The following is a 13,679-nucleotide window of genomic DNA, read 5'->3' as shown; positions in this document are numbered from 1 at the left end:
GAGAAAGGCGATGGCAAACCTAGACAACATCTTAAAAAGCAGAGACATCACCTTGCCAACAAAGGTCCGTATAGTAAAAGCCATGGTTTTCCCAGTAGTGATGTATGGAAGTGAGAGCTGGACCATAAAGAAGGCTGATCGCCGAAGAATTGATGCTTTTGAATTATGGTGCTGGAGGAGACTCTTGAGAGTCCCATGGACTGCAAGAAGATCAAACCTCTCCATTCTGAAGGAAATCAGCCCTGAGTGCTCACTGGAAGGACAGATCGTGAAGCTGAGGCTCCAATACTTTGGCCACCTCATGAGAAGAGAGGACTCCCTGGAAAAGACCCTGATGTTGGGAAAGATGGAGGGCACAAGGAGAAGGGGACGACAGAGAATGAGATGGTTGGATGGTGTTCTTGAAGCTACTAGCATGAGTTTGATCAAACTGCGGGAGGCAGTGGAGGACAGAAGTGCCTGGCGTGCTCTGGTCCATGGGGTCACGAAGAGTCGGACACGACTTAACGACTAAACAACAACAACAACAACATAAAGTTGTAAGTCACCCATTTATTTGTGGGTGACAAGTCCCCATATTACTGGTGATGGAAGGGTAGCTGGAATTTGCTGGCAATATCCATTATCGTATTTGCCACTGTCATTCTTAGTTTTTACAGTGTTATTGTAGGCTGTTTTTAGTGAGTATTCCAGAAGTCAAAGTTCCTTCTCGCTTCAAGCTTCATGATAAGCTTTCAGATGTGCTTCCTCCTGTTTCTTACTTTCAGGGAAGAGTCATACTTGTAACATAAAGAACAACAACCCTGATAGTTTTACCTTTGACGGTTTCTGAAGAAAATATTATTAATTGTCTCTGTGCTTCACTATGGCAATATTGTAAAGGAATTTACAGGGTTGCTTATGGACTTCACTGAATGTATGTGAAAATGATGATAGAGAAGAGGACCCTTGAAACTTCCTGATTTACTTCCTGCCTCAAAAGGAAAATCCATATCAAAACCGCATTTGTTAATCGTTCTAGTTAATCACTCTAAATTATAGTTTAAAAGTATGAGCTGGAATGCACTATAAATATTCATGCACATATTTTATTTGTTAAATTTATTATAGGTAGGGTTGCTGGGAATTCAGATGCTGTGGACACACGATTCAGAAGAAGCATTAACCAACGCAAAAGATGATAGGAAAATAATGTCAGTAACAAATCAGAAATTTCTGGATATTCTGAATACACTTATTGGCCAGACAACTCATGATCTTACGAAGTTTGACAGAGTGAAGTTTGAAACCCTCATTACTATTCATGTGCATCAGCGTGATATATTTGATGACTTGGTAAAGTATAAATGTTAGCTGAACTCTTTAATGTAGTTCATATCTAACTTACCAAGTTTGCTATGTATCCAATATCACTGTTTGGCCTGGCCGGGATTGTGTGAGAGAATCACAGTCTCCAAGAAGGAGGCGAAAGACAGTCGCTAGAGTTCCCTTAGATTTTTCTCCTCTTAAGAGTATTTGGGCCATGGTTAGATGTAAGCAGTTTCTTGTATGGTTAGATGTAAGCACTGTTTCTTAAGCATCCACCACAGGATGGTTAAACCTGTACATATTTAGCCCAAAGCTGGCATAAACTTCTAATGGTGGCTGGCAAGTACTTAATTGAAGAAGTGCTGCCCAGTAAGTCATTAAGGCCTTGGCTGGGAGAGGAATAGAGAATGAAAACAACAGAATTAATCAGTATACTAAAGCACAAAAGTAGCAAAGGTATGGTGACAAAAAAAAATATCAGAAGAAAAAAAAGCTCTTGATTACTAGAAATGAGTATTAGGAGAGAAAATAGCGGGAATAATTTTAATGGAGTAACTTTTTAATTAATCAAGTGAATTATATTTCTGTACTGTTATGATATAATTAATGTTTCTTTTTTAAGGTTAAAATGCATATAAAATCAGTGACTGATTTTGAATGGTTGAAGCAGTCCAGATTTTATTTTAAGGAAGATCTCGATCAAACATTGGTGTCAATTACAGATGTTGATTTTGTTTATCAAAATGAATTTCTGGGATGCACAGATCGGCTGGTTATAACACCATTAACAGACAGGTAAGAAGAGTGGATTCATTACATATTATCTACAATTTAATAATGATAACAATCCTAAATAGTCAAGGCGAGGGAGAACTGAAGGCAGTTGAACTACCACATCCAAAACTCTGCCAGCCTCTTGCCAGCAGTGTGGAAGTCAGGGCAGAGCAGTGCTCTTGCTTATCTCTGACCATCTCCCCTCCCTCCTACTGCAAGGGACCTATCATGGACTTGCAGAGTCTGAGAATCTTTGAGCTCCATAGTGGGGACCTGATCCTTTTGCCACCGCTGCTGAATGGGGGCTTGTGTGTTATCCGAGTTCAACATGTAGAGTGAGGTTCAATTGCATTGTATTCGTATGCAGTGATCTGGATTTACATTTACAGATGCTACATTACTTTAGCTCAGGCTTTGGGAATGAACATGGGAGGAGCTCCAGCAGGACCTGCTGGTACCGGCAAAACAGAAACAACGAAAGACATGGGGAAAGCTTTGGGGAAATACGTAGTCGTATTTAACTGCTCAGATCAAATGGATTTCAGAGGACTGGGCCGTATTTTCAAAGGTAAGGCCTGGCTTGTTGGACATATTGAAAAGGAGTAATGGAATTAACAGTGTTTACTGCACCACTGGTGTTCGATATACGCTCATCAGATACTGTAGTTACTATCTGCCACAGTATCTGCCTAAGCCACTGTATGGAAAAATTGTTAGGGAACTATAATTATGGTGATATAAGGGGGATTCTGCCCCCTGGTCATGCTGCTCACCAAGCCTTCACTCACCATCCCATGGAAACTCCTTAGACCTTCTCCTTTCTACCCTGTGCAACTTCTAAGCCCTCTTTTCACCCTCCCAACCCTGCTTCGGAAACTGCTTCCCTATTCTGCACCCCCTTGAGCCTCAGCCAATATGGCCAACGATCAGCAATTGTCGGAGCTGTAGTTTATTTATTTATTTAATTTATATATCACACTATACCTGCAGGTCTTAGGGCAGTTCACAGGATAAAATCCCAGTACGTTTCTGACTACAATTCAAAGTGTTGGTGTTGACCTTTAAATTCCTCTACCCACTTATATGAGAGTAAGTCTCATTGAACTCAGTGGTAATTCTTGAGTAGACGTTGATGGAGCTGCAAGGTTCCTGCCCTGTGGAGTTAACAGCCTGAATGCAGCAAAGAGGAATCAAGGGAAAGAGATTCAATTCAAGAATTTACGTAGGAGCAAGCCCAACTGAATTTAGTGGGACTTACTCTTGAGTAAACATGTGCAGGATTGGCCTGCCAATATCTGATAAGGGGAAATTGCAAGATAGAATAATAGTTTTTATGGAAGACTGAGTTAAGAAATGTAATAACGGTTTGTAAGATGCAAGTTGAATGTAATATGAAATTAAAATATATTTGCAATATAGGATACTGTACTACAGCCAATTGTAATGGTAATAAACAGATACTTGTTTCATAATTAGAAACGTACTGCCCTAATTTTTTCCCTATGGAGTAATTCATTTTTTTAAATGGTCTTAGCTTTGATACTTGTGTTTAAAAGATAAGAGAAGGAAGATTACATTGCCATGCAAAAGTTAAGAAAAACAAATTCTACACCTGTAGCATGTACAAGAAAGCATTTCATATTGGATCAGAAGTGAAGATTTACTGATTCAAAGATCCATTGCCTAAGGCTGCAATCCAATGCACACTTGTCTGGGAGTAAGTCCCTTTGAATTCAATGGGATTTACTTCTGAACAGGCATGTATAAGATTGCACAAGGTAAGTGGTATGTACTGAAGTTCTCACCCTGGGCCAGCAGGGGGATACTGTAGATAGTTCAGGTCCACATATGCAAATAAGGGATCTAAAGTGACTGTCAGTGATTGGATAGTTATAGAAAATGGTTACTGTTGCGTCCTAGTGGAGCTCTATATAAGCAGGCTGGCTGAACCCTTCAGTTCAGTTCTGTTCGGGCCTGTGAATAAACAAGAGCTGTTTGAAGAATCTTTGTGTTGTCTGATATGTTCACCCACAACTTAACAGTAAGATTCATGCAGGTTTAATCTCTATCTGCCATGAGACGATTCTCATCAGCCACAGCCGTGCTGGCTCACCAATGCAGGATGTAGCCCAGAACATCTGGGGAATGCCAGGTTGACAAAGACTGGCGTACACACTATAGGTTTCTGGGGAAGTACAGGGCCGGTCTAAATGTCATGCCCCCAACACTGAGATGGCTAAAAAGGCTTTTGTATGAGGGCTGCAGCAATTGTGCGTGCAAAATAAATTGCTGAATTGAGTAGTCGGGATGTGGTATTCTGACATCACTCTTACGAAGCTTTGGGCCTGAGAAACCATAAATTTTATTAAAAGTTCTTTCCTTATGAATACTGCAGCTGCCCAGGAAAGTTGTAGGAATTGGTATGATACACTCTTGGTGAGCGCACACACTCTTTTCTTCCCATTCGCGTCTTTGACAAATATATATATATGAAAGTTAACATTTTAAACCGTATGTTTGAGCAAGCACTGCTGCTTGCAGACACCATACAAATGGCCTTCCAAATACATGCTGACAGTGGGTGACGCCAGCAGATGGTTTGCCATCACTTTTCTACAACATCAGTACATACCCAGAAGCAGTCTTTTGAGGTTTCTTCTCTGCATATAGCTCTGGAAGAGAGATCTTGCCCAGGCAACATAGAAGAATAAAAAATTTAACTACAGAAAGGATATAATCAGGGTAAAAAAATAAAAATCATTTTCCTCTTTTAGGACTTGCACAGTCTGGCTCCTGGGGATGCTTTGATGAATTTAACAGAATTGAATTACCGGTGTTGTCAGTAGCAGCTCAACAAATTTATATCATTTTGACAGCAAGAAAAGAAAGGAAAAAACAGTTCATATTTTCCGATGGAGATGTTGTAGATTTAAACCCAGAGTTTGGAATTTTTCTGACAATGGTAAATTTATTATGTTAAGTACACATTTTTAATTTATTGATGAGAGAAAATCAATCATATTTTTGTTTTGCAATATACTTGAAAATAAATTACCTTTGTGGTTAATTACTTTGTCTAACAGAGCAATATATTTGAAAACATTAAATTTATAATACCTAAATTAGGATAAACAGAAATGTCATGAAATTGTGGGAAATGTTTGAGTTCTCCAGAACTCTTCGTCAGGTAAGATGTTATAGAAAGCAGGAAGGGAGATGAGGAATATATATACCTGTGTGTACTGTATATATATTCCTCTCTCTGTGAGGAGAGAGAGCACACACAATTTTTCTAGAAAAAGGGGTGCCGGAACTCATGTCTCCCTCTTTCTCTTATAATGGCAATGGTGCCCACCTGAGAGGTGCCAGAACTGAGTTCCAGTGAGTTCCAGCTGAAAAAAACCACATATATGTATATCTATAGCTATAGCTATAGCTATCTCAAATTTATATTTATATTCCATGTTTGGTTTATAATTTGTTCTTCTCCTGTGGTAATTTTCCTTGTGATCTTAGGGTGAAGGTGAAGGGCAAGATAATAAATAAATAATTGAATTCAAAGAGGATATAGATGCATGTCATAAATCACAATTGTGCTCATAAGTTGAGACATATGCCAAATACTCTGAACAAAATTACCCCAAATTCTTTGTTTATTTGCAGAATCCCGGGTATGCTGGACGCCAGGAGCTTCCAGAAAACCTAAAAATTCAATTCAGAACTGTTGCAATGATGGTTCCAGATAGACAGGTACTATTTATCACTCCTAGGCAACATATTTCTCAGCTGCATACCTTTACAAAAAATAATAATGCATTGCTCTTTGCTCTTTCTGTTATTTAAAATATTATAATATTAATACATTTATTAATAACGTGCTATTCTTTTTCAGATAATCATGAGAGTGAAACTTGCAAGCTGTGGCTTTATTGAGAATGTCATACTGGCTCAGAAATTCTTTGTTCTCTATAAGCTTTGTGAAGAGCAGCTTACCAAGCAGGTAATATTGCATCACCATTATAGTGCAATAGCTATAGACCAATGAGTGGTACATAGGTCACAAAGAGTAGTGAAACAGGACCTCTTAGTTCCCCAGAATTCTTACTTGTTAGCCTGACCTAAAAACCTTTGTAGGGGCCAGGGCATATTTCATTAACTGCGGTGGCCTGTTTCTGCAAAGGGACTTATTTGCTGGTTGCCACTTCTCTGACCAGAGCTGGTCTGTGATGGCTGACATTCTTCATGTCCTAGGCTTCCTGGACCCACCACAGGATTATACCCTGACACGACTAGCATATGTGATATTATACTGATCAAGTTTTATGCCTTTAGGATATTGTAAAGTATTTGCTCTTTGATAAACCGTACAGTAGGTAACCATTTGAGTGACCATTGCACTCCTCATTATCTCTGGACTATATGTTCAGGGATGAAAAGCAATATTCCATATCGTCAGTTGTGTCGCTGCCTCCGGCCCCAGAAGTGCTCAGAACCTCCCAGGTTTCCTCACCTTCCTCAAAGTGTTTGGTTGCCCCCTTTCACCACAAGATGTTGCTCTTGCTTTTGTTTTATATACCTTTTACATACAAAATTTGTCTTTTCTCAATGAACATCCAATTTCAATATATTACATTAAAGTGCTCTGGTACATTCTCTTAATTTCTCTGGTTAGGATTTTGAGTTTTTGCATTTTAGAAATATTACGGCTCAGCACACTGTTCTGTCCATGTTACTCTTTGTAGCATTTGTCGCTTTCGTTTTTAGGTTCACTATGACTTCGGCTTGAGAAATATCCTTTCAGTGTTGAGGACTCTTGGATCTCAGAAGAGGGCAAGGCCCGACGACAGCGAAATGAGTACTGTCATGAGAGGACTAAGGGACATGAACCTCTCTAAACTTGTAAGAACCCATCCATTTAAGATTTTCAGAGGATACTTTACAATGTGGCTACTATGTATTTTTCTCTTATTGCTGCTGTTTCAGATGTGTTTCAAATATTCCTCATGTTCTAAAACTAATTTTAAATCTTTAGGCATGGTGCGCATTCATTGAGTATAAAGCACTCCACTCTGTACAGCTACTAGACAGAATTGAGTTTATAAATAAAAGAAGAACAGAAACGCATGAACACTTTTCTATAAGCACTTTCGTGAACACTGTTTATACTTATTCTGTTATTTAAATAGGCTTTTGAATTTTGTAAGCAGTCAAATAAAAAAGACTAATTCAGGAGGAGAGCTGTAGCTCCGTGGCAGAGCATCTGCTGTGGATGAATAAAGTTCCAGGTTTGTCCCCAGCATCTTCCTCAGGTAGGGCTGAGAGAGAGCCCTGTCTGAAATCCTGGTGAGCTGCTGCCAGTCAGTGTAGACAATACTCAGCTAGATGGACCAGTGGCCTTACTCAGTATAAGGCAGGTTCCTGTGTGTCTTACATCATTAAGAGTGAAACTCTGCTGCTTTATTTCTTTTACCTAAAGTAAATTATTAATGCTTACAACCCATAGATTTTAGTGGAAGTAGTTTTTCATAACCATTGCAAGTCCTATTTCTTTCATTGAGAGGCATGAGTAATTTTATCTGGATCAGTGCCCATCTCTACAAATCCATAAATTATTGTGTTTTGTTTATTTTTCCAGGTAGATGAAGATGAACCCCTTTTTCTTAGTCTTATAAATGATCTCTTTCCGGGGCTGGTATTGGACAGCAATACATATGTTGACCTTCAGGCAGCCGTTGCAAATCAGGTTGAAGAGGCAGGACTGATTAACCATCCACCTTGGAATCTTAAGCTTGTCCAGGTATTACAGTATACCTCGTAAACTTAAACTGCAGAACCTACAGATGTGAATTTTTGCTCTAAATCACATTTTCCACATTTGAGCTGTCTCAGAGGATCCCTCCTCGCCTCCAGTAACAACCGAAGTATCACATTATGTAACTTGCGGTGTGCATATAGTTGTGCATTATTATCCAGAAGCAGTGATGATGATGATTATTATTATTATACCCCACCCTTCAGGCTAGGTTTCCCTAGCCACTCTGGGCGGCTTACAGCATATATAAAAACTTAATAAAACATCAAACATTAAAAAACATTCCGATACAGGGCTGCCTTCAGATGTCTTCTAAACGTTGTGTAGTTCTTTGTCTCCTTGACATATGAAGGAAGGACGTTCCATAGGGAACCTTTCATATTTTTCATGGTATTGACATATACTGCCTGTTATTTGATGGCAATAGCCTATCTCTCTCTCTCTCTCTCTCTCTCTCTCTCTCTCTCTCTCTGTCTGTCTGTCTCTCTGTTCTGGAGGAGGGCCTGGTGCCTAAGCCAACAGCTCATGGTTCAAAATATTCCTTGTTCTCTACCAATGCAGTTTCTAATTGACTTCAGCAAATCTTAAAATCTCTTGTAAGATCTAGATACACCACATACAGATACAGAGAATGAAGTTTGTATAAATGTCCTCAAGCACTACTTAGATTTAACCTTAATTGTTTTTCTCATGGCAATTGCCTTGCCTAGTCCCAGGTAAACGTACCCATTCCCTCCCTGCTTTGCACTGGGGACATGCTCAGGAGGAAGTCCTTAGGAAAACAAGCTCAATAAGAACACAGATAATCCTAATACAGTGGTGCCTCACAAGACGAAATTAATTCGTTTCGCGAGTTTTGTCGTCTTGAGATTTTTTTTGTCTTGCGAAGCACGGTGTCGGAAAAGTTTTGGAAAAGTTTCAAAAATCACCAAAGTCTTTAAAAACCTCAAAAAAGGCTACCACACCGCGTGCTATGAGTTGCTCCTCGAAGTCAAGTCGCGACTGTATTAACGGTGTTAAGAAAAAGGAAACAAACTTGCAAGACGTTTCCGTCTTGCGAAGCAAGCCCATAGGGAAAATAGTATTGCGAAGCAGCTCAAAAAACAAAAAACCCTTTCGTTTTGCGAGTTCTCCGTCTTGCGAGGCATTCGTCTTGTGAGGTACCACTGTAGTTATTTCTGATTTGGCCACACTTTTTTCTCCCTCCTTGTTTTAGTTGTACGAAACTTCCAAAGTACGCCATGGGTTGATGACACTTGGGCCAAGTGGATCTGGGAAAACAACTGTTATAACTATGTTGATGAGGGCAATGACGGAGTGTGGATATCCTCACAGAGAAATGCGTATGAACCCAAAAGCTATTACTGCGCCTCAGATGTTTGGTAAACTGGATACAGCAACAAATGACTGGACAGATGGAATCTTTTCCACACTGTGGAGAAAAACGCTTAAGGCTAAAAAGGGTATGCCAGCTATAGTGTGTTCTATATAGTGCATATGGGAACTTGATTATCATCTCTCAGCTGAAAAGGATCTTCTGAACTGCTGAAAAGGATCTTCTGTTTGCAGCTGCATTAATTGGTCTCTGTTCTAGTAAAGATAATTAAGATAACTTGAGTAAGTAATTAAGATAACTTGAGAAAATATATATTCATTTAATATAAAACTGCAATAATCTTAGGGCAGTATCCAAGCAAGTAGTTCCACTAGCACAACGAGTTCTGGCTTTGCAATGGAATCCCCTCCCTCTCTTCTCTTTCTGCATGTCCCGTAATTCTGTTCTGGAAATTTCTCCTGCCCACCAGAGCAGATTTTGAGACATAAGGGGGGTGCATAAGGAGAGGAGAGAAGACGTTACACTGTGAAAACTGAAATCCTAATGGAATTACATCATTGGATACTACCCTTACTCTTAAAAAAAAGTCTAGTGAAATTTCATGGGGACAACACTGCAAATTTATTCCAATTTAAGGCTTGAGACACATTGATTTCTATATTGCTTAAAGATGTGCAGTGCAGCCTTAAATTAAGAACTGGAACTCATAATTGGAACACTCTCAGTGGTGTAGCCTTCGCTGAGCTATGTCATTTCAGCTAGCAAGTGAGTTAATCACATTTTGATGCTCCTCAATATCTAAACAACAAGCACCCTCCTTGTAATTGTCATTGTTGTTATTCAATGTTAGCCTCCATATTTCAGCCATATCTCTTTGTTTCCAGGCGAGAATATTTTTCTGGTTTTAGATGGCCCAGTAGATGCAATTTGGATTGAGAATCTGAATTCAGTGCTAGATGATAATAAGACTCTCACTTTAGCAAATGGTGATCGAATTCCAATGTCTCCTACTTGCAAGTTGCTCTTTGAAGTTCACAATATTGAAAATGCATCTCCTGCTACAGTTTCTAGAATGGGCATGGTGTATATCAGTTCTTCTGCACTAAGCTGGAGGCCAATATTGCAGGTACACTTTTGCAGGGATGATCAAATTTTCTTTTTCTTTTAAATAGTATGGGTTTTAAAAGAATGTAAACTGTTTTTCTGACTTTTTTACAGGGTTGGCTAAAGACTCGTACTACACAAGAAGCTGATGTGCTGCTAGGTTTATATGATAAAGTGTTTGAAGACGCATATACATACATGAAATTAAACCTTGGTCCAAAAATGGAGCTTCTAGAGTGTAACTATATCATGCAGGTATATAGTTACTGTTGTCTCAGTTGTTCATACAGCATTGCATGATTGCCTCTAAAGAAATAAGCATAGAAATCTTGCTTCCTGACAATCTTTTGGAAAACATTAAGAACCATAGATATAAAATTGCAGTTTTTCTCGGAGATGAAGTGAAATTTGTATTTAAGTTTGATTAAGAAAGTTAAACATTGTGTAACATTTTCTTCCTTTTAAAAATATTTCCAGTCCATCAATCTTTTGGAAGGCTTGATACCATCAAAGGAAGAAGGTGGTATTGCATGCTTGGCACATCTTCACAAATTATTTGTGTTTGGCCTGATGTGGAGTTTAGGTTCCCTCTTAGAACTGGAAAGCAGGGAAAAGCTGGAAGCCTTTCTAAGAAGCCATGAGAGCAAAATAGATTTGCCACAAATTCCTAAAGGTGCTTCAGAGACAATGTATGAGTACTACGTTGCTGATTACGGTAAGTGAAAAAGCAGTGCAATGCTCTTTAATAATTAAGTGCACAAGCCTCCAGTACTGGAGATGTTCTTTCCAGCATGTTGCTAAACTTCCAAAGAAAGGCATTTATATTTGGCCATAATGAATATGTAGTAATGAATGAGGACTAATGAACTGAAATACAGCTAAGGTGAGATGGTGGCTTTGTACAGGCCGACGCACAGGTCCTTTTGGACCTGGAAGAGGGTGGGGTGAGCTTATGTGCACTCTGCCGATGAGTGCGGGGACCAGGAACAGAACTCCTCTGCATCAGTGAGAGGTGTCAGCAAGAGGGGAAGGTCATTTTGATTTCCCCGAAACACAACTGAAATCAGTAAATAAATAAAATGGTGGCTACTGATACTGTTAGTGCTCTGAGTTTTGACTCTTCCGAAATTCTTTCTCCTCTCTGAAACATAACAGAATTTTGACAGAAGCTTGCAGATTCCTCTGCATCATTTCATGCCAGCCCTACTTTAGACCTTGGCCTTCTAACTCACAAAGGGCTGTGTCACAGGAATTGGGGTTGCTTGTGTGTAAACCTCTAGCTGTTCCAAACTGCTTAGGGGCGGTTGTGTCTTTCCCTGACTGAGCAGCCTGGGTGCTGCTGCTGCTCAGTCGCTCGACGAATCCGTGAGTGGGCGTCTCCTAAATTTCCTCCAGCATAAGAGCTCCTTGACGGACAACCTCCGCCTCGCCTCTCTGCGCGTAACCCTTCTGCGCAGAGTGGGCGTGCCTAGTGGTGCCCCTCCACCCTCCTCACTGGCTTCACTGCCAGAGTCTCGGAGCCTTTCCTCCGAGATGCTTTCTCCCTCTCCCTTCTTCCTGGTGTCACCTGGATCTTCTTCCCCAGATGACGTTCTCTCTCTACCCTTACTCGTTCCCTCTTCTGCAGAGTCTGGAAGCACCGCCTTCCCCCTCTGCTCCGATGTCAGTTCCCTGACAGGCTGTAAAGAGGGCAAGATTATGTGCTGGAGTGGGGGATGGGGGGAGATTAACAGTATAAACCTGCTCCTTCTCTCTTGCGTGTGTGCATGCAATTATTTACATGTAAGTAATCTGAATGCCTGAATAGGGCTCTAGTGTCCGATGGATGAGCTCAGCTCACTAATGGCTGAGTTTTGATTGTTAAGACTTCTTTCCTAAAAGAAGCAGAATTAGGGAGTGTAAAGCTTTCCTTTTATTTCTTGCCTTTCTTCCTTACAGTGATCATTGTGGAGTGAATGAACTTTATTCTGAATCCACCAGTGACTCAAAATCACCTATGTGATAACACTCTGGAGATTCATGTGACTGAGCATAATAGTATGAGAAAAGAAGTTGGCTTCCTTTAATTCACCAAGTCTTTTGATCCCATGTAGAATAGGTCCAATGGGTTCTGTGTCATTCCTTGTTCGCTAGGAAGTACTGTGGAGTTGCTGGTAAAAGAAGTGAAATAATTAGAGCTTTTCCACCATTATTTTGCTACTTTTAGGTGACTGGGATCATTGGAATAAAAAAGTTCAGGAATATGTTTATCCAACAGACAGTGTTCCTGAATATTCATCTATTCTGGTTCCAAATGTTGACAATGTCAGAACCCAGTTTTTAATGGATACCATAGCAAAACAACACAAAGTAAGTGCAAATTTTCTTTGCAAAATGTGAGTAGGTAATGTCTTTTTATGCCCAAACTACCTTATTATATATATGTCCTTTTGTGTCTATGATTAACAACAACAACACAGACTATTATAGACACAGAAAATGTTCCTCTGCTTGATTTAAAAAACAACAACCAAAAACCCACACTAATGCAGCCCCTGTGACCCATCTCATGCCATCTCCTAACTTCAGCAGTGGTTATTCTGGGGTTTGCAATAAGGAGGAAGGGACTGGGAAACCCCTATTGAATATGTGGCCTTTTGCTCAATAAAGGTCTAACTCCAAACAATGATTTATAGGGCAGGGGTGGCTAATCGGTTTGGTGTGCAGATTTGCCCTCCCCTCAAGTAGTCCCGTCCCCCCCAACATAACACCATCCCCAATTTTGGCAGCAGCAACAATAAATAAATAAAATTTAAGCAGTCACAGCTCTCAATTGAAAATGCCTAGATCCAATCCTAACTGAATGATGATTTAGCAATTATTGTTTCAAAAGGGAGTTAGCAATGAGCAAAAGTATTGTGGTGTCCTTCCTTCCCCTTTTCTGTCCCATAAAAATATATTGATTTTTGCCATTTATATTTTGGTAAGGGCTGAAGCCTGAATAGAATGTGAAAGTAAGTAGTAGGTTAGAAAGAAAACCAACATAATTATATTAAAAATTCTGTTTCAAACCATTTTTGTGCAGTGGAGTAGCTTTATTATACAAGCCTGATAATAAATTGGCATAACGTTGTTGCAGGCAGTGTTGCTTATTGGTGAACAAGGAACAGCAAAGACTGTAATGATTAAAGGTTATTTAAAAAAGTACGATCCTGAAGAACATTTATCAAAATGTTTAAACTTTTCCTCAGCAACAGAACCTGGAATGTTTCAGGTAAGCTGTAGGTTTGATAATCAGTTCTACACGATGTGCTTGCAGAAATATTTAAAATTCTTTGCAATAATCTTAAGTGTAGCTGCCTTGAG

General features: G+C 39.7%; 1 protein-coding gene across 1 annotated transcript in view; it reads left to right on the top strand.

The window, feature by feature from the left end:
• The window catches only part of DNAH8 (dynein axonemal heavy chain 8), a 148,671-nt gene that overhangs the window by 58,921 nt on the left and 76,071 nt on the right, over positions 1 to 13,679 (top strand). Inside the window, exons 42-55 of the mRNA XM_082214788.1 lie at positions 1,111 to 1,335; positions 1,931 to 2,103; positions 2,472 to 2,650; positions 4,857 to 5,044; positions 5,746 to 5,832; positions 5,975 to 6,082; positions 6,847 to 6,981; positions 7,718 to 7,879; positions 9,111 to 9,357; positions 10,115 to 10,356; positions 10,449 to 10,589; positions 10,812 to 11,049; positions 12,541 to 12,683; positions 13,453 to 13,587. Of these exons, the coding sequence (XP_082070914.1) occupies positions 1,111 to 1,335; positions 1,931 to 2,103; positions 2,472 to 2,650; positions 4,857 to 5,044; positions 5,746 to 5,832; positions 5,975 to 6,082; positions 6,847 to 6,981; positions 7,718 to 7,879; positions 9,111 to 9,357; positions 10,115 to 10,356; positions 10,449 to 10,589; positions 10,812 to 11,049; positions 12,541 to 12,683; positions 13,453 to 13,587 (2,403 nt within the window). The remainder of the gene's footprint in view (positions 1 to 1,110; positions 1,336 to 1,930; positions 2,104 to 2,471; positions 2,651 to 4,856; positions 5,045 to 5,745; positions 5,833 to 5,974; positions 6,083 to 6,846; positions 6,982 to 7,717; positions 7,880 to 9,110; positions 9,358 to 10,114; positions 10,357 to 10,448; positions 10,590 to 10,811; positions 11,050 to 12,540; positions 12,684 to 13,452; positions 13,588 to 13,679) is intronic.

The sequence above is a fragment of the Podarcis vaucheri genome, assembly GCF_965113315.1.
Source record: "Podarcis vaucheri genome assembly, chromosome: 3".
Classification (NCBI taxonomy): domain Eukaryota; kingdom Metazoa; phylum Chordata; class Lepidosauria; order Squamata; family Lacertidae; genus Podarcis; species Podarcis vaucheri.
This window is presented reverse-complemented; position numbering and strand designations above follow the sequence as displayed.